This window comes from Hydra vulgaris, chromosome 07, assembly GCF_038396675.1.
Source record: "Hydra vulgaris chromosome 07, alternate assembly HydraT2T_AEP".
Classification (NCBI taxonomy): Eukaryota; Metazoa; Cnidaria; class Hydrozoa; order Anthoathecata; family Hydridae; genus Hydra; species Hydra vulgaris.
In genome coordinates, this window is record NC_088926.1 from 31,727,501 (window position 1) to 31,751,949 (window position 24,449).

General features: G+C 26.4%; 1 protein-coding gene across 2 annotated transcripts in view; it reads left to right on the forward strand.

The window, feature by feature from the left end:
* The window catches only part of LOC101237339 (receptor-type tyrosine-protein phosphatase delta), a 544,974-nt gene that overhangs the window by 456,212 nt on the left and 64,313 nt on the right, over positions 1-24,449 (forward strand). For both annotated transcript variants that reach the window (XM_065801637.1, XM_065801638.1), the window contains exons 23-28: positions 640-841; positions 6,288-6,327; positions 7,890-7,983; positions 18,984-19,266; positions 19,351-19,402; positions 22,668-22,815. In XM_065801637.1, the coding sequence (XP_065657709.1) occupies positions 640-841; positions 6,288-6,327; positions 7,890-7,983; positions 18,984-19,266; positions 19,351-19,402; positions 22,668-22,815 (819 nt within the window). The remainder of the gene's footprint in view (positions 1-639; positions 842-6,287; positions 6,328-7,889; positions 7,984-18,983; positions 19,267-19,350; positions 19,403-22,667; positions 22,816-24,449) is intronic.

A 24,449-nucleotide genomic window follows, 5' to 3' on the forward strand; every position in this document is an offset into this window, starting at 1 on the left:
TAAGTTTATCTTTTTATTTTAGTAAGTTCATCTTTTATTAAAGTAAAAAGATTTTAGTTTTGAACTTTTTATTTTCAATAATAAACAGTGATAGGATTCTAACAAGCTCTGTGTTGAAAGAAGCCATAAAACTAATAAACTTTTCTACCCTATCCTTTCTATTTATTATTAAAAGGTAAATAAGGTGTTAAAGCATGTTGAATAAAATGATTGTTAAAATAATAAGTCAATTAATTTCTATCATTTACTAGAAAATATAAAAATAGCCAGATTATATCAGGAATAGGTTTATGAATCTTAAGTGTGAAAAGACCTACAGATCATGTTTAGACCTGTTTGCTGGGTCTAAACAGCTTGTAATAATGACAATAATAATAATAATAATAATTATAATAACAATAATAATAGTAGTAATAATAATAATAATAATAATAATAATAATAATAATAATAATAATAATAATAATAAAGGATTATAATATGATCAGCAATAATATGATTTAAATTTAAATAAGTTCAATTTTTTTATAATTTAATTTTAACATTTATTTATTTTTTTATTATTATTATTATCAGCCATAAAGAAATTATTATTAAGTTATCTTCAAGTTATTTTTAATCATTATTAAATTTATTTCAGCTATTATGAATTTGACATTAAAGAAAGTTGCAACAACTGTTTAAATAACAGTAGCACAACAATCAAGTTACCTTATATACTAAAATATTATCAGCTTGTAATTCCTAAAGGTGAAGAAAATATCACATTCCAGACAAACTATATTCATTTAAGTTTGATTGGAAAGTTTTGTATATGTTATCGAGCTGTGATTAACGACAGTGTAAGTTACATTAGAATTTTACTTTAAGCAATAATAATTTTTTTAGCAATTATTTTCATATATTATTCTCTTTATACAATATTATTGCTTTTAAATAGTTTTTTCAATATTTGATTTTTATTTTTATTTTGTTAAAAAATTTAATTTTAAAAGAAATTTTTATTTTAACAATAAACTGCTATAATTAGCCATTTTAATATTGTATTTGCAATAATAGGTAAAAGCGGTTATTAGAATTTGCTTTTTTTAAAAAAAAAATCTATTGTTATATATATTTATTTATATTTTATACATAATTCTTTAGGTAACTACTATATTTTGCATATTTTTGAAATGAGCATCTAAATCCAAACACTTGTTTGAGAAAAAAAGGAAGAAAAATTAAATACTTTTTAACTGACTCTTTTTCTATCTTCATATATATATATATATATATATATATATATATATATATATATATATATATATATATATATATATATATATATATATCTATCTTAGGGATGTACCAGAATTCCGTTCCAACCGGAATTTGTGACTTTTAGGTCATTCCAGTTCTGGCCGGAATTACAAAATTTCAGGCCGGAATGCCAAAATTTATTTTTTACCTTTTTTTTAAGATATGCGACACAGACTCTACATTGAAAAAATACATTGTCCTACAGGCCAATAAAGAACTATAGGTAAATCTAGGTAAAAAGTAATAAGTTGTTAACAAACGCAATGTAATTTTATTTGCAGTAATCAATTATGTAAAGATTTCTAGAAGTTTAGGAATATTGTGGTGCAAAAAGAATTGCTATCCACAGTTTAAGCAACAAGTTTTGGGCAACAAACTAGTTCTTTTTTTATCAAAGCTTTATCCTGCCTCTGAGAATAGTCTTATTTTATTTATTACTAAAATTTTAAATAATAAGAAGTATAGGATGCCTAATAAAGTTTTCTATTTCTATTTTAACCTAAATGGAAAAATAGAAAACAAAGGAATAATTTTAAACATAAATATTATGCAGGTTAAAACTTTCAATAAATAAAATTATAAAAAAAAATAAAAACAACATATTAGATTTAAATAAAACAATAATCAAGTTAATGAATTAGGTTATATATACATATATTATAGGTTATAAATATACATATTACGTATGCCACGATGCTGAGGTGCAGGCATTCACTTTCGATTTTGAAGGTAAAAAAATTACATAAATGTAATTCTTGTTCAGGAATTCCGAATTTCCAATCAAGTACACCCCTAATATATATATATATATATATATATATATATATATATATATATATATATATATATATATATATAATAATAATAATAATAATAATAATAATAATAATAATATATATAATATATTTGCTGATTTAAAAAAATGGTCCTCAAAATTACCAAAATTTTAATTTTGATGACTGATTTTACAAAAAAATCTGTGGAAAAATCTAACTTATATTGTTTTTTTAATGTTTATTTTGTCATATATATTATTTTTGTTTTATTTATTTTTTATTTAATAATTTTATTTGTGTGTTTTTATTTTTATTGTTTATATTTTGTTATCTGTGTTTGTTTATAAATTTGCTGACGGAAAGTACAACAAAGATTTTACATTTTAGTTGCATCCTTTTTAAAAGCGGGGCTATTTATTTTTCATGTTGTTTAAGAATTCTGATTTTCTCATAGAAATTGAATTTAATTTGAAAATAGTGTCTATGTTTTATTAAAAAAGAATAGAACATCAAAAGAATTCAAAAAAATATACTGTGTTAAACACCTATAAATTTATAGTTAAAAGAAATAATATAGTTAATAATATAGTTGAAAGAAAACACTTAAAAAATATAAAATTTTAAAAAAGCTGGGTGTTTTAAAAGTTTTTGGCTTTGCCTTCCAGACAGGAGACAAATTGCCAAAAAGTAGAACATTTCCAAAAACAAGAATTTCTGATTTGTCCGTCCACAATACATTTCTCCAGTCTATATCTCTCAAATTTGAATGTGCCCATTAAAGCCTCTTTTTCTGATTTATTGCTTTTAGAAGAGGTTTTCAAACAACTACTCTACCATTTAAGCCAACAGCTTTCAAGCCATGTCTCACAGTTCTTTTTGAAATAGTTTTATTATGAGCAGCATTAAAGTTAGATGTTATTTCTTGGGCTGTTAATTGTTTATTTCGTTTACATAAGAGTATAATAGACTTGTCATAAGCCTTTGATATTTTGCAGGAACATCCAGTGTTTTTTCAACTTTTTTTTTTTAAACATCTTCGCTTCCAACAAGGCTGCAAGCAACCACTAATTAAAGTTGGAAGTTACTGGAAGAGAAAAGATGAAGGTCGAAGAGCAAGATAACGATTGACAGACGACTTGAAGGATTACAATTATATGAATCAGGAACGCAAGATGAAGGAAGCAAATTCCAATTAACTGATGTTCGAGGAAAAAAACTAGACAAATAAGAGTTTTTGGAGCACTTAGGAACACTCACAGAAAAAGGATGACACTTAATTGAATGACGAGTAACACAAGAATGAATTTTAGAAGATGGCACAAGAGACGCTAGCTCTTTAGAGCAGTGCCCATTATAGTATTTGTAGAAACGAGAAAGAGAAGCAAAATCACAACGATGTGATAATGATTGGAGGTTGACTGCAAGAGCAGCTCCAACTATGTTTACAATGCGTTTTTGCACCTTGTCTAAAAGAGAAAGGGCATCATTAGAAGATCTGCCCCAGGTATGGCAACAGTATTCCATACAAGGCCGGATTTGAGATTTATAGAGATAGAGAATAGAATCTGAAGTAAGAAAGTGTCGAGCTCGATAAAGAGATGCAGCCTTAGTAGATGCTAATTTTGCAACTGATTTGATATATTGTTTCCAAGAAAGATCGGAAGTAAGAGTTAATCCTAGAAGATGAAGAGTAGATGGCTCATCGAGTACATCACCATTCATAAATATAGGAAGATCTAACTTATTGCGATAACGATTGGCTGAAAAAAATTGAGTTTTATCTGTATTGAAGTTCACCAGTCACTGTGAGCCCCATGCTGTAGCAGAAATGATATCCTTTTCAAGCTAAAACTCCCCCTCCAAGCAATCAAAGAGTGTTGGTTTCTTATCATGACAAGAATAAATGGTAGTATCATCAGCAAACAATGCTACCTTAGATGTGAGAGTATCTGGAAGATCGTTAATGTAAATTAAAAAGAGTATGGGACCAAGGATAGAACCTTGAGGAACCCCTAAAGTTACAGAATAAGAGGTAGATTGCTGTCCATCGATGACAACTTTTGTACTACGATTGGAAAGGAAGGATTCAATAATCTTAAAGATGTTGCTAGATACACCATAAGAAGAAAGCTTATGGAAAAGACCAGCATGCCAAACTTTATGGAAAGCTTTTGACATGTCAAGAGCGATGGCCTTAACCTCTCCACCTTTTTCTAATCTGTTTAATTCACCTTTATCTTTATCTATTATTACTGTTAGCAAATCAGCTGTAGAACAAAAAGATTGAAATCCATATTGATGGTCAGAAAGTAAGTTATTAGATTCAAGATTCAAGAAATTAATTGTTTGTTAATTAGAGATTCAAAAACCTTGCTTATGATAGGTATAAGACTAATGGGGCAGTAGTTAAATGAATCAGATCGCTCTCCAGAATTTTTGAAGATAGGGATAACAGATGCTGCTTTCCAGCAGGCTGGAAAACAAGATTTTATTTGTACCAGTATATTTAAACCGACATATAGTATCACTCACTGTTAATAGTGATATTTTCAACAAGTTTTGAATATATCTAGTAGAACGACCATCATTTACCAGAGCAACAATTGAAGAATTTGTTTCGAATGATAAATTACATTTCTTTGATTACATTTTACATTTTACATGTACAAATTACATTTACATTTTATAATATTTTCTAAAATTTTAGTCTAAAAATAATCAAACTCCACTTTTATAAACGGGAATTTTAAAATAATATCAAATTAATTCAGCTTTGTAAAATATTTACTAAATTAATTTATTAATCCTATATATTAACTATTTATTAAATTTAACAATATTATGCTTTGATGACAAAAGAATAGTTGAATTTTAATTACAAATTCTTTACTAAGTATCTTCGAGCATGTTTATAATACTAAAATAAAGAAAACATTTTTCATTTTAATATTAAAAACACATTAGCAATCTTAATTGAATTATTTTACGGCTTATAAATATTTTAAAATTTAATATCAATTATTACTAGTTTATTTAATACATTAGCACATTTTAATCACATTTTTTTATGACTATATAAATTTATGCATATATTTTAAAATTTCATTAAAATAAATTTTATGTATATATTTTAAAATTTAATATCAATTATTATAGGTAAATATTCTTAAAGAACAGAGCAATAATAAATTAGTAAAAACACTTGTCTAACTTTTATCTTCAATATAATGTTTCTCCATCAGTAGGTTCATCAGGAAGCTTCCTGATTAACCTATTGATAGAGAAACATTATGTTGAAGATAAAAGTTAGATAAGGATTTTTACTAATTTAAATATATATATATATATATATATATATATATATATATATATATATATATATATATATATATATATATAAATTAGTAAAAAATCACTTGACAAAATTTTCATATAATACTATGTTTCATCAATAAAAACTCAAATTAATAAAACTTCAATTTATACTAAAAATGTAATCACAGGAAGTCGCAAATGTCTTTACTACTGTAAATTTTCATACATTTGTAGAATTTGCTGACACTAATATAAAAAAAATTCTTTAAAAAAAGAGGGTGAATGGAAAAAACGTTTTGCCAATCATAAGCAATTATTTAAAAATAAAAAGTATTCAAAAGACACTATGCTGTCAAAATATATATGGGAATTAAAAGGTAAAAGTATTGATGATTATATATTGAATCGGTCCATCCTTAAAACAGCGCCTGCATATAACAATATTTTCAAAAAATGTATACTATTCATACAAGAAAAATTTGAAATAATTACACATGCAAACCAAGAATGCTTATTGAACAAAAAATCAGAATTAATTTCTAAATGTAGGCATGAAAATAAGTTTCTCCTAAAAAACTATAAAAATAAATGAGCTCAAATAATAGTTACGTTAGTTTTAAAAAAAATTAAAAAAAAAACCTTAAGTAATCGTTTTTAAAGAATTTTTCAGAAGGGTTCAGAGCAGACATTTTCAAAAAATGTTGTTAAAATGTAGTTTTTGTAAAAATAGATAGATGTATTTTTTGTATGTATAATTTTGTTTTTAAATATTTTTTCCATGAAGAGGTTAATTGTTAGGGTGGGTGGATAATAAGAGAATTTATTCCAAAATTGTAGATTTAGCCCCCTACATTTAGGTAGGGTAGAGTATATATATATATATTTTTATTTTTAGGGAACACTTTATATGGGAAAAATTGCTGACTTGGATTTTGGTATGTTCCAATAAAAGTTAAAACCTGTTTTCTATCCTTAACTCCTTTTTTTTTTTTTTTTTTTTTTTTTTACAATCAATTTAGAAACTCTAATTTTTATGAGAAATAAAAAAAAAAAAACATGTCAAATAAATACTTTAGACTTTTAGAAAATGAACAAAATATATTCTAAAATTAGAAAATTGTGGGAAAGAAATGTTTTTTTTACTCATTTAATATTGAGATTTAATTCTTATTAAAAGTTTAAATGCACGATTTTGAAATTTTGATTTAGAAGAAAAAATATTTTAGCTTGTTGCATTAAATTTTTTTTTTTTTGAAAAAGTTTACTTAAACTAAAGTCAGATTTTTCGCAATCAACATGTGCGTAATATAATGCTTGTAATAAAAACTTGTAGACCAATTTAAGAATAAAAGAAAAAAGTAAAAGAAAAAAAGTTAAATGTGTTTTAATAATATAAATAATAAAATATTTAAAAATGTAATTTTTTTTTTTTTTTGAAAAAATGAAGTGTAAGCCATCTAGCATTTAGTTACCAGGTCTATTATAATCAAGTCTTCATTTTGGTATGACATAATGAAGTTTTGGATCAACTTTATATATTATTTTTTGAACAGTCATTGGTGACTTTCATATTTTTTGTAAACTGTACAACGGTACAACTTAATGAGTTTTTGCAGTATCTTCTTTTACTTGTCTTCTTCAATCATCAATTCAAAATATCATCTAAAGCCATAACAATATAATCTGTTGGTTTAAACACCAGGCATGATTATACATGTTTTTCAGTAGTCATTGAGCAGACTCAAGTTATTCTTTACTCAAATCAAATACACCCTTGAAAGCATTTGAAGAACTAAAAACCAAGTTAAAGATATAAATAAGGTCTGTCTGATTCATCTTTTTATTCTTTTCATTCATGAAGATGTTATTTGGCATTTCTAATGTAAGCTTATAAATTCTGCATCTTTTAAAGCTCCTAGCTGACAAAATATCATAGCAAGAACATTTCTACCAAGGTAGTAAACGTTGAACTGACAGAGAATCTTAAAAAATTCTCTTGAAAACAGTTTTTGAAAAAGTTTTGACAAACTTTAAAGCTGCTATAACATTTTGTAGATAAATAATTTTATATAAAGTCCAACTAACCAGATTATCTAATGATGTATCAATCTTGTCAATAATCTTTGGACCAATTCTTCTGTAAGCATAATTACATAAACTACTGCCTTATTATTATTTTATTTTATTCTTATTATTTAACTTATAAACTCTTTAAATCTTTGCATTTCAACGTCTTTTGCAGTCATACTCATATTCTTTTTAGATCTTATTTAAAAAATTTAAATAAATTTTTAAATAATGATTTAAAAAGTGAAAATGTTGTTATTAATATGTTATTATTTCTGACACTGTGCAGCTGATTAACTGAAAACCAAGTTTTAGATGACAAACATTTTATTATTTTAGGACACTCTAATATTTAAGTATTTAATTAAGTAAACCTTTGATCAAATCAAAGATAACAGAGTTTATACTTATATTAGTATATTTTTTTTAGAAAGGAATGATTTGGCAAAACTTAAAAGAGAGCTAATAAATGTTGATTTCAATAGCATTTCTTTACGTTTATCAAAAGGACCATTATCTACCAAGTAAGATTATTATCTACTAAGTAAGATTGTTATCTACCAAGCAAGGTTATTATTTACCAAGTAAGATTATTATTTACAAGTAAGATCATTATCTACCAAGTATAATTATCTACCAAGTAAGATCATAATCTACCATTTAATTAATTACCATTTAAATGTTGGTTATAGAAAATATTTTTCAAATTTTATTAATACAATTTTATTAATACAATTACTAACATATTTTTATAGCTATTAAATACCATTCTAAGTATTCATTTATCATCATAAAATTAATTTCATTATGTTAGTAATGAAAATTGTCATTTTTTTTTTTCATCATCGCATAGAAAGCCATGCACTCATTACTCTCATTTTAGCTCCATTAATTTGAAAAAGTAACTAATAAAATTTATTTTGGATAAAGTAGTTGTATGTATGTATGTATGTATGTATGTATGTATGTATGTATGTATGTATGTATGTATGTATGTATGTATGTATGTATGTATGTATGTATGTATGTATGTAAGTATGTATGTTTGTATGTATGTTTGTATGTATGTATATATGTATGTATGTATGTATGTATGTATGTATGTATGTATGTATGTATGTATGTATGTATGTATGTATGTATGTATGTATGTTTTTATGTATGTTTGTATGTATGTAGGTTTGTATTTATGTTTGTATGTATGTATGTATGTTTGTATGTATGTTTGTATGTATGCTTGTATGTTTGTATGTATGTATGTATGTATGTATGTATGTATGTATGTATGTATGCAACCCTTGGAATTAGGAAAAATGAGGTCGGCAATAATTTGCCGACCTCAGTCTTTTAAAGGTGGGCATCAGCTCGGCAAAAAAAAAATTGGTACATAGGTCTTACCATAAAACATAGAAACGAGGTCGGCAATTTTTTGCTGACTTCAAACACTTTAGGGTCGGCATTTAAGTTGCCATTGCCAAATGCCAACCCTAATTCCGAGGGTTGTGTATGTACGTATGTTTGTATGTATGTATGCTTGTATGTTTGTATGTGGGTATGTATTTATGTATGTGTTTGCATATGTATTTATGTATGTGTGTATATAAATTTATTGTATTATTCTTATAATAATATGAATAATCTAGTACATTTTAGAAAACTCAATATTATTAAATAATAGAGCAGTATATTAAATGTAACAGCATTCAATCTGTTGATTGTTGATTATATATATATATATATATATATATATATATATATATATATATATATATATATATATATATATATATATATATATATATATATATATACGTATATATATAACATATATAACTTCTTTCTCTTATCTTTTTAACACACCTTTTTCAGAGAAAGAATAAAAAATATATATACATATATATGTGTGTGTATACAAATATATTTGGGTTATATATATATTAATATATATATATATATATATATATATATATATATATATATATATATATATATATATATATATATATATATATATATATATATTAGGGTGTTTCATATTTTATCAACTTTTGAAATTGAACTCGCGAATCGATTTATAAATTGCCTATTTATATGAAAATAAGTTTGAGCAAAAAAAATATATATATACAATTTTTAGGGTCCTAGCCAGTTTGATTTTGGGCAAAATGTTAGGTGTTTTAAATGCCTGGTGGGCGTTTAAAACACCCAACATTTTGCCAATATATGATGGATTGAGTATTAATTCAATAAAATATATGATGGATTGAATATTAATTACATAAAAGAAGCATGTTGAAAAAATTAAGAAATTATTCTACAGAATCTTCTGAAATTGGTTAAAAAAATTTTTTTTTTTTAGAAAAACCTATTTTATAACTTGGTGGCATATTTTATAATTCGGAGGCGTATCTTAATTTTTTTAACATGCTCCTTTTTTGTAATAAATATTTAATCCAACATATATTATTTAAAAGAATAAAAAGTTTCATAGAATAAATCTTAAGGTCCCCGCCAGGCGTTTAAAACACCCAACATTTTGCCCAAAATCAAACTGGCAGGAACCCTAAAAATTATATATATATATATTTTTTTGCTCAAACTTATTTTCATATAAATGGTCAATTTATAAATCGATTCGCGAGTTTAATTTCAAAAATTGATAAAATATGAAACACCCTAATATAATAACCCTTTATAACATGAGATGAGTACTCTACCACTACACCACTACCACTAATAAAATTATTGACATTTGACTCCCTGTTTCTAGTCCCCTCTGTCTCACTCTTTTTTAAGTTATTCTCCTTTAGCCTATTCATATTTAGCCTAAAAACAAAGTTTTTAGGTTAAATATAACAATTTATTTCCTGTTTCAATTATGGGAGACCGGGGCAAGTTGCAATAAAATTTTAAAAACTTTTAAAAATTTATTTCTTTAATTTTGATATTTTTAATAATTTTTTTTTCAAGGTTATAAAATAGATCTTAGTGATATATTAATTCAACTTTGATAAACTTAGTTATTCTGCAATAGTGAAACAAAAATGAAAAAAAAAAATGTTGCAACTTACCCTGCACTGGGGCCAGTTGCAACAGTGAACAGGGTAAGTAGCAACACAATACTTTGTAAGTATTAGCCTAGCAGAGTTCACAGAAAAATTACTAAGGAATTTGTTATTTCTTTTTGGCAAATAATTACAATAAAAAGAAGTGAAATACTTTTGTTATGCAAGACTTCATATATACCTTGTTCAGTAAACAAATACTAATAATTATTTTCAAAGACTGAAGAAATAAAATAATGAGTTAATTAATTTAAACTAATAAGTAATTAATAACAATAAAGTAATTTTGACAAAAAAGTCTCTCTACAATATACAATTATAATTTATAAGTCAATATACAACAATTGAGTATAGAAAAAGGTAAGAGTATTTTTAAGGATATTTAAGTTCTGTTTTTTTCTGTTTTAAGGATATAAAATACAATAACATTTTATTTAAAAAACTATTTTTATAATGTAACAAAAAATACATTGATTACTTTTTAATTCAATTTTAATGTTTTTTTTGTTGATGTAAAGGTAATAGATTAGCCATAAGTCGCTGTTTTACTGGAGTATCTGTAAGAATTTCTGCTCCTTTGATCTAATGAGTACTTCTTTTCTAGTTTGCGCTTTTGGTGGGAGTCTTACAATCTCTGGAGAAAATTCTAATGATACCGGAGATGGAATGACATTTGAAGTTAATATATTATAATCAATACCTGCTTTATATTCAGCTGCTGGAGGATCAGTAACAAATGATGGAGCAAAATCTACATCTGAAAATATATCATTTGGGCGATTCCGTGTCAAAACATCCAGGGCATGCAACTCTAAGTCTCAGATTTTGCTGATTTTTAATCCACTTAAAGATTTTAGTAAATTATTAACATCCTGAAAGTTTTATTGTCTAATTTCAATGGGTTTCTAAGATATAACTATTTTAAGTTTGCCTCCAACCAACAAAAATCTGCCATTTTTGAAAATTGGTTTTGGTCCTAGTTTCTGTTATATGTGCGTTGGAAAGCTGAAAATTTGTACCTTTACATATTTTGGGCCAACGAATCCAATGAAACAACTTAAAATATTTAAAAACGAACATAACACCTAAAATTTAAACGTTTACCACAATTTTACTGGGGTGAATCCAATCATAAAAATGCTTGATGCTGATGTAGCTCGATTTTTTTTTCTTCTTCTTTTCCTGAATAGTTAAGTTATAGTTATTACAAAGAATTGGAGAGTGGTCTTTTCTAAAACAGAAATAAAAACATGGTCAAATCTAATTAAATTTAGTGTTTAAAAACAGGTATTTTGATAAATTAAACGAGAAAAAAAGGTGGTAATTTGACAGTTTTGAAACTGAAACAGTTTTGGCTACATTAAACTGTTCTTTTAGTTGTTGACTAGCTGTTTCTGTTTTCTTTGTAATTTTATAGAATCTGATCGTAAAAAATTATAATTTTAAAGGGGGAGAATTATATAAATGCAGATGTATATCGCAAATTTAGTTTTTTTTTAGCAGAAGTTGTAAAAGAATCAGATTGTGGCCTTATAACAGAAATAAATACATCTTCAAATATACTTAAATTTATTACTTATAAAACATTAGTTTCATATTTATCAAACTAAGACAAATAAACTTAAAAAACAAAGACTCCAAAACAAATAGAGCACTTGGAAAGAAGTTCAAGAAACAAAAGTAATATACAAAATTTAAAAATTAAAATTTATTAGTTATATTGTTATAATCATTCACATTAATGTTATATGTTCGCCCTGATTTTGTTGTTGGGACTTTGATTACTGCAATCAAACTTGACAATGGTACCCAACAGATATCATCTCTCTGTGGCCAAATGAAGTTTTGAGAAGGACCGTGAGGGTACATAAACTTAATTTTAATATCATTTATAGTAATATCTATGTCTAAATAATTTTATTGCATGCAACAAAATTATTTAGATTTGGTACAATTACAACATCAAACATTACTGCTTTTGACAGTATAAATCTGTCAACACATTGATGTTCGCTCGTTCTTTTAAAACTAATTTCAAATTTTGAAATGGGTACGTAATGATGATAACTTCTGGTACCTGGAACAGTTTTTTCTGTTTCAAATTGCTCCTTTAGTTGCTGTCGCCTTGCATTAACTGTTTCTTTGGTAATTTTATAAAATATGATTGTGTTTATATTGGTGATGCAAAACTCAAGCATATTATCAATTGTCAATATTTGGTTTTTTAATGGTCTTTGCAAACTTGCTCTTGCTGTTATTCTTTTAATGGTAGCAAATTACACCATTCTCTCTTGCAATGTTAATCAATTCAATACTTTTAGTGTGAGATTTACATACATCTAAAATAAGTAGAACTGGAGAGCTCCTGAATTTTGTTTCATTAAAACTGTCATTATTAAAACTGTGTTTCTTATTGTTTTTAACTGCCAGCTCATATGCCAACTTTCTGAGCTCAAATGAGCTGAGTTTAAAACGCATCTTTTCCATCAGCTAATATGCATAACAAGTTTATTTTCCTCCTCTAGGGTGAATGCTGTATTGAAATCATCTAGAGCTGAAGTACAAAAGTACTAATTTAACCACTTCAAACTTAATGAGAAAATGTTTACAACATTTTTTACACATTTACTAATTTTGTGTTTAGCTTTAATACATAAAAGTTGTCAAAGAATATTAATATCAATAATTTTACACTAAAATATACTAAAATAAATAATTTATGAACTATAATAGATCAATAATAAAATAAATAATTAATCATTTAAACTTACTCTTTTCACATGCTTTTTTGATATCATTTTTTAGAAAAACTTTTAGTCTTCTTTCAAGGGTAGCTTGTGGTACATATACTTTGGTAGCTTCTTTATATCATTGATCATCATATATCACAGAGAGAGTTGTTTGTTACATGACACTTTCGCTCCGTATCTGTCAGTTTAATGTTTGTTTATAATTTCTCATATTATTTATAATTTTTATTTTAAAAAGCAATTATTTGTATATAACTTTTTTACTTAGTATACTAGAATAAAAAGTTTTCCAGAAGTTTCACATACACACACATTTATATATATATGAACTCAAAATATAAATAGAAGACATGTTATGTGGAACACAAATGTATTTAAGATAAAAAATTATTTTATTTTCATAAAAAAATTATATATAATTAATCTACAATTTATTTAAAAACACTTGGGGAAAAATAGGGAATACCCTATTATGCCCCATATTTTATACTCCCATTATGCCCCATTGGTGGCATATTGCTAAAATCAGTGCCATATAAAAAAAAAAAAATCCACACATTTCAAAGTTCAAAAGTTTTAATAATACCTAGTTCTATATAAGTTAAATGAAATATGAACTTCAGCATATTGTATGATAATAAAATTCTGCATCAAATAATATGACACGGTTAAATTACATCCCAGTTTATTTTAAGTCTATTTACTTAGTCAAGACAAAGTTTGCTAAAATTTTAAACTAATGCAACTAATGGTGGCATTTTGTCACATGATAATTCAATATCAATTACTATTTAGTTGTTTCCACACTCAGAAAAGGTCTATTTGCAAAAAGCCATTTTGCCCCAGTACCCCATTTTACACCAGTATATATATATATATATATATATATATATATATATATATATATATATATATATATATATATATATATAACATCTATATGGTTCTTCTTGTTTATGGATTACACTATGCTAGATTTTAAATGCTTCTTTTAAATAAAGTTAAACTCAAATAAAAAAATTAAGATAAAAAAGAAAATGTTATTATCAAAATTCATATAATAAAGTTTATTAATAATATTACATCTCAGAATGGTATGTGTATGTGTTTAATATTTGTTTTTTGCTACTGTAGAAAGTGTAAGCAGTTTAGCAATTGCTATTTGCTTCTTCATGTATTAAAACTTATATAAAATAATGCTATGTATTATCTTCTAGTTTAAAAATTTGAAATAAATTTGACAGGCAGCACAAGCCACCTGTGCTGATAGTGGTTGCAATGCCAATCAGCATTTTTGCTGATTACACGCGCAATCAGCAGAAAATGTGCTTTTTTAATATTCAGATAAAAAAGTTCACAGAGAAAATAAAATGATTATGATAATTTATAAGTCTTAATTATGATAATTTATTAATAGTTTTGTTAGTTACACTCTAGTTTTGTATCATATTATAAATTTATCAGAGAAACAATCATCAGCAACAGTTGTTATTTCTGATATTTATTTAAGTATTGTAACGTTTTCTAGAAAAATTGTTAAAAAGGATTTTGTAATGAAAGTATGAATAAATGTTTGATGTTTTTACAACAAAGTTTATAAAAATATTTTTTATTCAAGTTATTAAATATGCGTGTATCTGTTTTTTCACTTAGATTAATAGTGTTATAGCTTTTTATCTTTTTTTCTCAAAAATCATTTCCTGTAGCATGTAGCATAGCAAATCGTAGAATGAATGAACTTTTGCCTATTAGTGACTAAAATGACATTTTTTCCAATGAAATATTGAAAAAGATCATACACAAACCAATTTGAAATGCAATATAGGCCATTCTAGCATAATATATATTTGTTTCAACAATATTTATATATAAGTCATTAAACCAACTTGTATAATAATTTATATACTACATTTATTACAGAGAGGCTCGTACCATGGGGGAGTTGTTGGGTGTATTTGACTTTTTGTACCAAGCGGTCTTTGTTTTACCCAAGTTTTGTTATAAAAATCAAGCAAAATATTTATTTTTTACTCTAAACAATAACATTTTACAAAATGAACCCTCCTAAAAAATTTCACGGTACTGCCCTGAGAAAATTGTTTTGAATTTTCCAGAGTATCGTAAAACGTTGTGTGTCTGAGAAGCTCCTAAAGAGTTTTAAAATTTTCTTTAGCTGTTTTGCAGTGTGGTATAAACTGATATATAAATGAGGTGTTCAAAGCGAATAGTTAAGCTTAAATTAGCTTAATTTTGTGTCAACCCTATTACAGGGTTCATTACACTCAGGGAAAACCTGGAAAACTAGGGAAAAGGTTTTAAATTCTGAAAAATCAGGGAATACCTGGAAAATTCAGGGAACTTTTTTTGAAAATCTTTAAAATCAGGGAAAACTCAGGGAATGTTTTTTAGTTTTATATAAGATTATATGATAGATACAAATTGTTATTTTTGAAACTATATTTTTTATATTTGTTGGACTTTTATGGTTTTGTTTCCTTATTAAACTACTTTTTATTACTTAAAAACCTTCCTTCAACAGATTGCTATCAATTAATTAAGATGAAGTATTTAATTCCTTAACAAATTCTAATAAAAATATTAGGGGAACCTGGATTCAGTTGCTAAAGTATTGTATCCTTCAACATTAACAAGGAAAATTATGTACTTTTCACCACCCGAACTCAGGGAAAAAGTACTTGAAATCGGGTGAAAGTCAGGGAATACTCAAGGAAAACTCAGGGAAAATGGATTTCTAAAACTGCCATGAACCCTGTATTATAGTTTAATTAAAAGAGATCTTGTATTACTTGAGCTAAATTGATATTTGTGTTTTATATACAAACCTATAACTGTACATATATTATTTTATTAGCGTTTTACATTTTTTATTTTCTATATTTTTGAATTGTTTTTAAATAAAATATATGAAAACTCAGTAACAGTTTCTTTAATTTGTTACGTGTTTAATATTTACATTTAGTCCTTTTCTAATTCAGTTGCTGAGTAGAATATAACATGTCATATAAAAAGTACTTTTTTAACACCAAGAAGAACGAGAAAATTTGGCAAAGAATTCAATCTAGTTTCAAACCCCATCAAGGAGAGGAAAAGTAGCAATTTATGAAGCATCCTTGAGTGAAAGGAGTTGCATACCCCTTAAAAACCAAGTCACTGGATGCTTCAAATTTCTTGAATCCACCACCAAATAATGGAGAGAGAATCAGTGTAATTGTTGTTGAGCTTAAAGCCCTACAGAACAAAACATTGAACTTTCTTCATGTATCTGATCAAGCAACTTGTGTAAAATTAGCAAAACTTTTGAAAGACTATGAGCGCTGCAGAAAGGTGAGAACCTATATAAACTGCAAATTGATAGCAAAGGCTAGGTTGGTTATTCCACTGACAAACCTGCTAGTGCCAAGACCATCCACCCATCCAAGCAAAAGAAGGTAACCAAAATGACATTGTCCACAGTTACCAGCTCAGCGCCATCAAGTTCCAATCCCATGCCAGTCAGCAATATACAAAGCTATTTACATAAGAGCTGCTCAAGTGAAGAAACACCTGGTGAGCACACTTCAACTGGAGAAATGAAGCATACACTTTGGTGTTAAATACATTGATAACTTCAAATATCATGCAGTTGTCCTCAAGAAAGAAAAAAAATTAAGTTGGCTGTGCTCAAATTATTTCTTTGACATTTTTTCTATTTTTTATTAAATGTTATTATAATGCAATTAATATTCACAAGCAGATCTCGATGATAAGGCCTAAAGGTCTTCTGCGAGTCTCCGCATTCTATTTATTATGTTTTTATTTTTATACTTGTATATTTTATTATATTTGTTATTGTATAACAATTTTTAAATTGTTACTGTATAACGATTTTTTAATCTTAGCTATCTTATTGTATAAATTTATTTAATATTTAAAAAAAGAACAAAAAAATTAAAAAAAAAAAAATAGAAAAATTGGAAAGCTTAAACAATCACAGAAGGACTTCATGATGTTTTAGAGGAATTCAACCTGTGGGGATCAATTGTGATGATTGTTGCTAATACAAAAAGTGTGAATACTAGCAAAAAGACAGGTGTTGTTGTTTGGCTGCACCAAATGTTTGAAGAGAAAGTTTACCACAAACCTAAGTTCATCAGTTGCTAACACTGTGTGCTGGATTGCATTCTTGGCATTGTCATGGACGATGAGCTTAATGGATTGGCTAAATCACCAAACATTGAGTACTTCTTTGTGAAGGATTTCATGAGCAAATTAAAATTAGCAACGGTAAAAATAAGATTGAGGAAAGATGCGTCTTGAGAACGACATGAAGTTTCTTTACCATCACACATGTTTTCTGTCATCACACTGAGATGAATAAGATACCCTTTATAAAGATGAAGATTTTGATAAATCTGCAGTGCTGAATGACAATCTAAAAAGTCTCAGATGCTTGCAAAATCACTAGAAAACATACAAATCTCCAATCAACCAGCAACCCAAAGCAACAAGTGCTGTGAGTCTGCGATCAAAGTTTTGCAAGACCTGTATGACTACTGTCACAACAAGGGAGACCTCCCATTAAGATTGATCCTGTCCAATAACATTATCGTAAATAATTGACTTCCTTGGTGTTGATGACCTTATATAATGTTGCATATATATGAGGCTTTCGTTCAATTTTGTAACTGCCTAAAGGAACCTCAAAAATGAGGCAAAAAAGCTGTTAATTTAAAATTGTTAAATCATTTTGTGCATGACATTTTTTATCAAACCACCTTGAATGTAAGATTTTATCTAATCTTTAAAGAAAGCTCATTAAACTATGATACAGGGAAATGAGGTTGTAAAAAAGTCATCACCCTATGATTAAGTCATGTTTTACAAACCAAGTTAAGAACGCTTTAAAAAGTTTTAAAAGGGTTTCTATGATTATTGAATACAAGATGGCTCAAAATGGCTTATATTAAGCAAACACTAAAAACACCTGCAATAAAAAAGATATTCACCTTTTAAAGGAGTGTTTTATGTAAAATTATGTTTTCAAATTTGCTCTAAAGATTTTAAATTTTGTATTAAAACTTGAGTTTTTTTTATTAACTCCTCCAATAAAATTCCTCCATCGGCAACTTCTCCAATCAATAAAAATTCATAACAAAAACTTTTTTTAAATCTACTTAATTTTCCTTCACATTGTTTATGAGTTTAACAATATAAAATTTGGCATATGGTAGGTTTTACAAAATTACTTTAAAGATAAACTTAAATTAAAATATTCATTGTTATGAATTTATAATCTTCAACTATTTTATTATTTCAAGTTGAGGAAACATGACAACACAACATGGCATATAACATAACGTGACATAAAATTAAAAAAAAAATTCAAATCTACTAATTTTAAGTGTTTTAAAAACATTAGTATGCAGTGCATATACTTCTGTAAAAATGCTTGATAAAAGTTTAAAATTTTTAGAAAATGTTAAATAATAGTTTTTCTTTTCTTTAATTTAATTTAGTTTTTATTTCGTATTAATTTTATTAATTAATTTTAAATAAAAAGTTACAGTTGTTTTATCTATAAACAATAAATTATATTTATAAATGTATATAAAAAAATAAAGAGTATGCATAAATATTTAACATATTTATAATTCAAGTTTTATATTATTTTATTAATTTGTTATACTTTTTATTCTTTTTGTTATTTAGGTATTATCAAATAATTGTGTCCAAGGGCAATATAACTAACAGAGACCCATCTCCATCTGAATTGAATCCTTATGATAAGAAGAATGACATTTACCTTGCAGCTGAATTTAATGCTTCTGAATTTAGGTATTATGAAAACTTCACTGTTGGTGATGGGAACACATACAGACGATTTAGAATTGCTTATAGCAATTTCTACAACAGCTCTTATGAAGTTTTACAAAATGTTAAGCTTCAAAATGGTGAAAGTTACTCCATTTTGCAAAGAGCTTATGAAAATGATGTATAAATTTTTTTACTACATTTTTTGAAGAGAGACAAGCTATATTAAAAACATTAAATTAAAAACAAACCGTAATTTTTTTAGACAAAATATTACTCAACTCCTTGGTTAAACATACAGACTCATAATATGCCAAGTATGATTTTGTTACATATTTAAAACATATTTATATAGATCTGAATGAGCCAACCAAATCATTTTTTTTTTCTTTTTTATCTTCCTTTAATATTTTCCATTTAACATTTTTTTCATTTTTTTTTTTTTTTTCATTTTAATTTAAGAAATAAGAAAACAAGATTACTAAAAGAGATCTTTTTTAATTTTCTCTTTTTTTCTTTTTTGTTTAAAAAACTCTTAATTGTCACTGCTAAGCATCATCTTAATAATAATTTTATTTCAAATTTTCTCCAAAATAATATATTTTAAGTTTTATAAAAAAAGTTACAATTTAAAATAATCTTATTTAAACTAAAGAAATATTTGTAAACATTTCACTTTGAAGTTGAAGATACCTAAATGTACCAATGTAGGCTATTATGCAGTGGTTTTCAAAAAGTTCACTAATGCAGACCAATCATTGTCACAGTTACTAGTTGTATGAAAACTGAACTTATCATCAACAACATATAAACAACAGTATCATTCAACATTATCAGATTACTGAAACTTTCTTTTATCTGTCTTATTATCATCTTATTGTTTTTCTTTCCTGCCCTAATATCAATAACTTAGATTTTTCTTTTGATGCTAATTTAATGATCTCTTAAATAATTTTTGAAATGAAAAAATCTTTATTAATTTTTTAGTTAATAAACAATTAGCATTCTATTGATGATCTATTTATGATTTAATGGTAAATTAAAGCAACTCTATTAATTACTTATTGGCACTTTTTTTTTTGTTATAGTTTTTTGACCTGATTCTCTTATTTGATTAATTTTGGTACAAAGCTAAAATATTTAAAAAAATTTTTTTTTTTTCTCCTTTTGTTATACAATGTATTCTGAATAAACATTTTTAAATTTCTCTTATTTTTTTTTACTTTTTTAAAAAGTTCATAATTTAAATAGTAGCTAAAAAATTTATGTCATCTTATATTTTTGAAAGTCACTGTAATATCTATGCCATATAGTTTATAACATAATTTATTGTTAGTTTTTATGTATTTGATTTCTAATATTATTTTTATTATTCAAAAAATTCCTTTTTTATTGTTCACATTTGTAATCTTGATGCTCTACTATAATTTTATGATTATAAATATTCAATTGTGTTTTTTACTAAGGTATTTTTTTAGTGGTTTTAGCATGTTTTTTACTAAGTTAGTCAACTATGTCTTTATAACTTTATGTTAAAACCAATATTCACATTAGATCAGGTATTTGAAGACATACCATATATTTCCCTAATTCCAAACAGTACCTAATTCCAAACAGCTTTAGTTCTTTTATTGTTACCTTATATACTTTATTTTTGTGGGATTTTAAAAGGAAAACTGATTAATAAATTGGAAGACAAGGGTAATTAGCATATGAAAAAATATTTTTTAAATTTATATTGATACTGTGAATTTTTTTAATTGCAAGAACACTTTTTAAAACCATAAAAAACCAACAATTAAAAAAGGGCTTTAAAAAAAAAAGTGCAAAATAAAAAGCATACTGTTTGCTGTAGAATTTAACAGTAAAAGTTAAAAATTAGCAATACTTTGTAAGATATTTAAAAAACAGTACTTTTCCATATAGATTTTGGAACCTTTTGGGATATTTTTTTTGTGTGCAAAAGTTGGCATTTTTACATGCAAGTAATTAATAACAGTTTTTAACAATAGTATTTTAATGACACGAACTTAAAAACAATTAAACACATTTAAGTTTTTAATGAATTTTTCAACATCTTATTTATCTTGACGTTTGTTTTTGTTTATCTTAAACATTAAACATTAATAAACAAAGTGTCAAAAGTTAACAAAAATGAAGATTAAAAAAAAAAAAAGCGAAAGAAAAATTAAACTTTGTAATGAGGGTATCAATAATAAGAAAATGTCATTTTCAGAAGCCGCTTTATGCTATAGCATTCCTTAAACAACCATATTTTGCAGATGAAGCTGTTGGTGTTGGTTGGCTACTTTTCAAGGTTTAACTAATGACAAAATTGACAATTGTTTTTCTGGAAAGTCAGCCTATTTAAAAGTTTCACTAGGTAATACTATTAGATTGATTTTAAAAAACTCTATGAATAGACTTTCAACAAAATAAATATTGCTCAAAGAACTGGATAGTAACAATATTACCATTAAACAAGTATCTTTTGATATTAATAAATCACTGCCAGTGATTGATTAAAGCCTCATATCATATAGTAAAGTAAAGGAAACAACAATTAAAAGAACAGCATGTTATAATATGAATGAATTATCTGCAATGTCTCAGGGCGAAGCTACTCAAGCTTCGTCCTGAGACGTCCTGAGAATTTATGGTGACTGCTTTTGTTTTTTGTTTTTTAATATAAATTTTTTTTATAATTTCAAAATATTTGTTTAATGAAGTATGATTTTCCTTTTTGAGCAGCCATAGCTCAGTGGTTAGCATACTTTCCTCAGAAGCTAGAGATCCGTGGTTCAACCCACCTCTGGGCAAGTTTTATAACATTGGTAAGGAAGGAGGTGTGACCTCTTTCAAATGGTCTTCCGCGGTGCTCTGTAATAAGTCTGTAAGACATTTTGAGGCACCTAAAATAAAGAAAAAAGAAAAAAAAATTTGAAGGACCAGGCTTCAATCTGCATAAAATGTTAAAATCTTAGACCTGCATAAAATTCTGGTAATGCTGTTATATTGAAATGTGATATATTTTTCTATATATATCCATAATACCAAAATATTTTCTATATATATGAGAAATATTTTGGTATTAAGGGGTTGACTATTACCAAAATGTTTCTCATATATATAGAAATATTTCATAATAAAAAAATATATCTCATTTCAATATGACAGCATTAGCAGAGTTTTATACACAGCAAATTTATTTGTTTCATTGTTATTTTTCTCTTTTTATGAAAAATTGCACATTTCAAATATCAGTAAGAAATAATAAAAATATCAGTAAGACACAGACTTCTGCTCAAGTAAATATATATTTCTTTTTTTTTTTACTAAGTTTCTTTCACATTAGAATTCACAAGAATTTTACTTATGATTCTGCAAACATAGTAATATAATTGTGAATGTTTTTTTGAAGACCAAATTCATAAGCAAAACCAAATTCAAGTTCAAAATTTATCTTTAAAATAATCAGTTGCCATTATATTTTGTTCAATATCATTTTAGAAATTAAATTTAGATTTAAATTTTGAAATAAAATGATTTTCTTTTTGATTTGTTGTTTGCTTTATTTTTAAGTAATTCCTGAAACAACATTACCTACAATAACAAGCAAAATTGGAAATACAAAAACAAAAGGTTCCAGTATAGGTGTTATTGGTGCTGTTTCTGGCACTGCATTATGTATAATCATTATTGTGGCTGTTCTTGTTGTTTTATTTATAAGGTATCATTTATACTATGCTTATATATTATATTGTAAGATAATACCACAAAAAAAATTTAAAAAGGATAAAGTTTTTTGTATATCTTAGTGTAGTCCAGATCTTTTTTTTCATCTTAAATTTTTGTGTTTATCCTCAAAAAGGAATTTATATATATATATACGCAAAAAAAAATTTTTTTAACATCTTCACTTCCAACAAGGCTGCAAGCAACCACTAATTAAAGTTTCTGGAAGAGAAAAGATGAAGATTGAAGAGCAAGATAATGATTGAAGGATGACTTAAAGGATTGCAAGTTATATGAATCAGGAAAGCAAGATGAAGGAAGCGAATTCCAAAGAACTGATGTTTAAGGAAAAAAACTAGACGAATAAGAGTTTTTGGAGCACTTAGGGACAGTCACAGGATGAGACTTAATTGAATGACGAGTAACACTAGAATGAATTTTAGTAGATGACGCAAGAGACACAAGCTCTTTAGAGCAGTGTCTATTATAGTATGTGGAATTAAAAATTTGCCTTTATTATTAATACTATTAAAGATTCTCCAGAAGTTGCGAGAGCCTAATTTTTGAGATGAGATACTAGATTTCATGACCTGAGAATAGTGGGCTTTAACGTTAGACAAAACTTTTTTACAATGGTTTCTAGTAGTAATAAACAGACGTCTATTTTCTGGAGAATTGTTTTGCTGATAGATATGGAAGTAACAGTTTCGATTAGCAATCGCAGCAGCACAGTGTGAGGAAAACCATGGAGGAGAGTGAGGCTTGACCTGAAATCTTTGAGAGGGAACAAAAGATTCCACGTCAGCCTGAATTTACGAAGTTATGTAAGAAGCACATTTGTCGACAGGAAGACAAAAGATTTCCACCCAAAGGCCATCATGAAGAAAATCATGGAAAGAGTCCCTCTCAGCTTTAAGGTAACTACCTTAAAGCTGACTGGGACTCTTTCCATGAGGTACGATAATAGGAGGATTCAGGTGATGAAGAAGAATGAGATATTAGTTTTAGAGAGATCAAACTGTGATCAGAAGCACCTAAGGGTGAATATGGAGAAACTGAGCACTGACTAGGATCAGAAACAAGGCATAAATCAAGTAGAGAAGGTAAATGATTCTGATTTTCTGGAAAGCGAGTTGGAAAGTTGACTACTTGAGTTAGGGATTGAGAAAGGCAAAAATTGTGGGCTTTAATGCCTGCAGAATCACTGACACTAGAGCCAAGCCATTCAGTGTGATGAGCATTAAAGTCACCGACAACAACAATATAGGCTGATGGATAAAGAGAGAGGGCTTGGTCAATATGATCAAAAATAACATCAAAAAGAGTGCAGTCTTGAGATGAAGGAGAACGATATAGAACAATGAGAAAGGCAATAGAGTGAAGTGGTGCTAAACGAAAGCACATGAAAGAATAGTCTGTGGATTCAAACTTAGTTTCACGACAAATGGGTGAATTCTTACGAATATAAATGCCAAGACCAAGCATGTGACTATTGGAGTCTTTACAAGTTAAAGGAAGATAACCATTAACATTAAGATCGCATGATGAGACAGCTGAACTCAAATTAGTCTCACAAAGAGCAAGTAGGTCTGGTGAGCTTTACAAGAAATAAGACTCAACAGAAGAAAA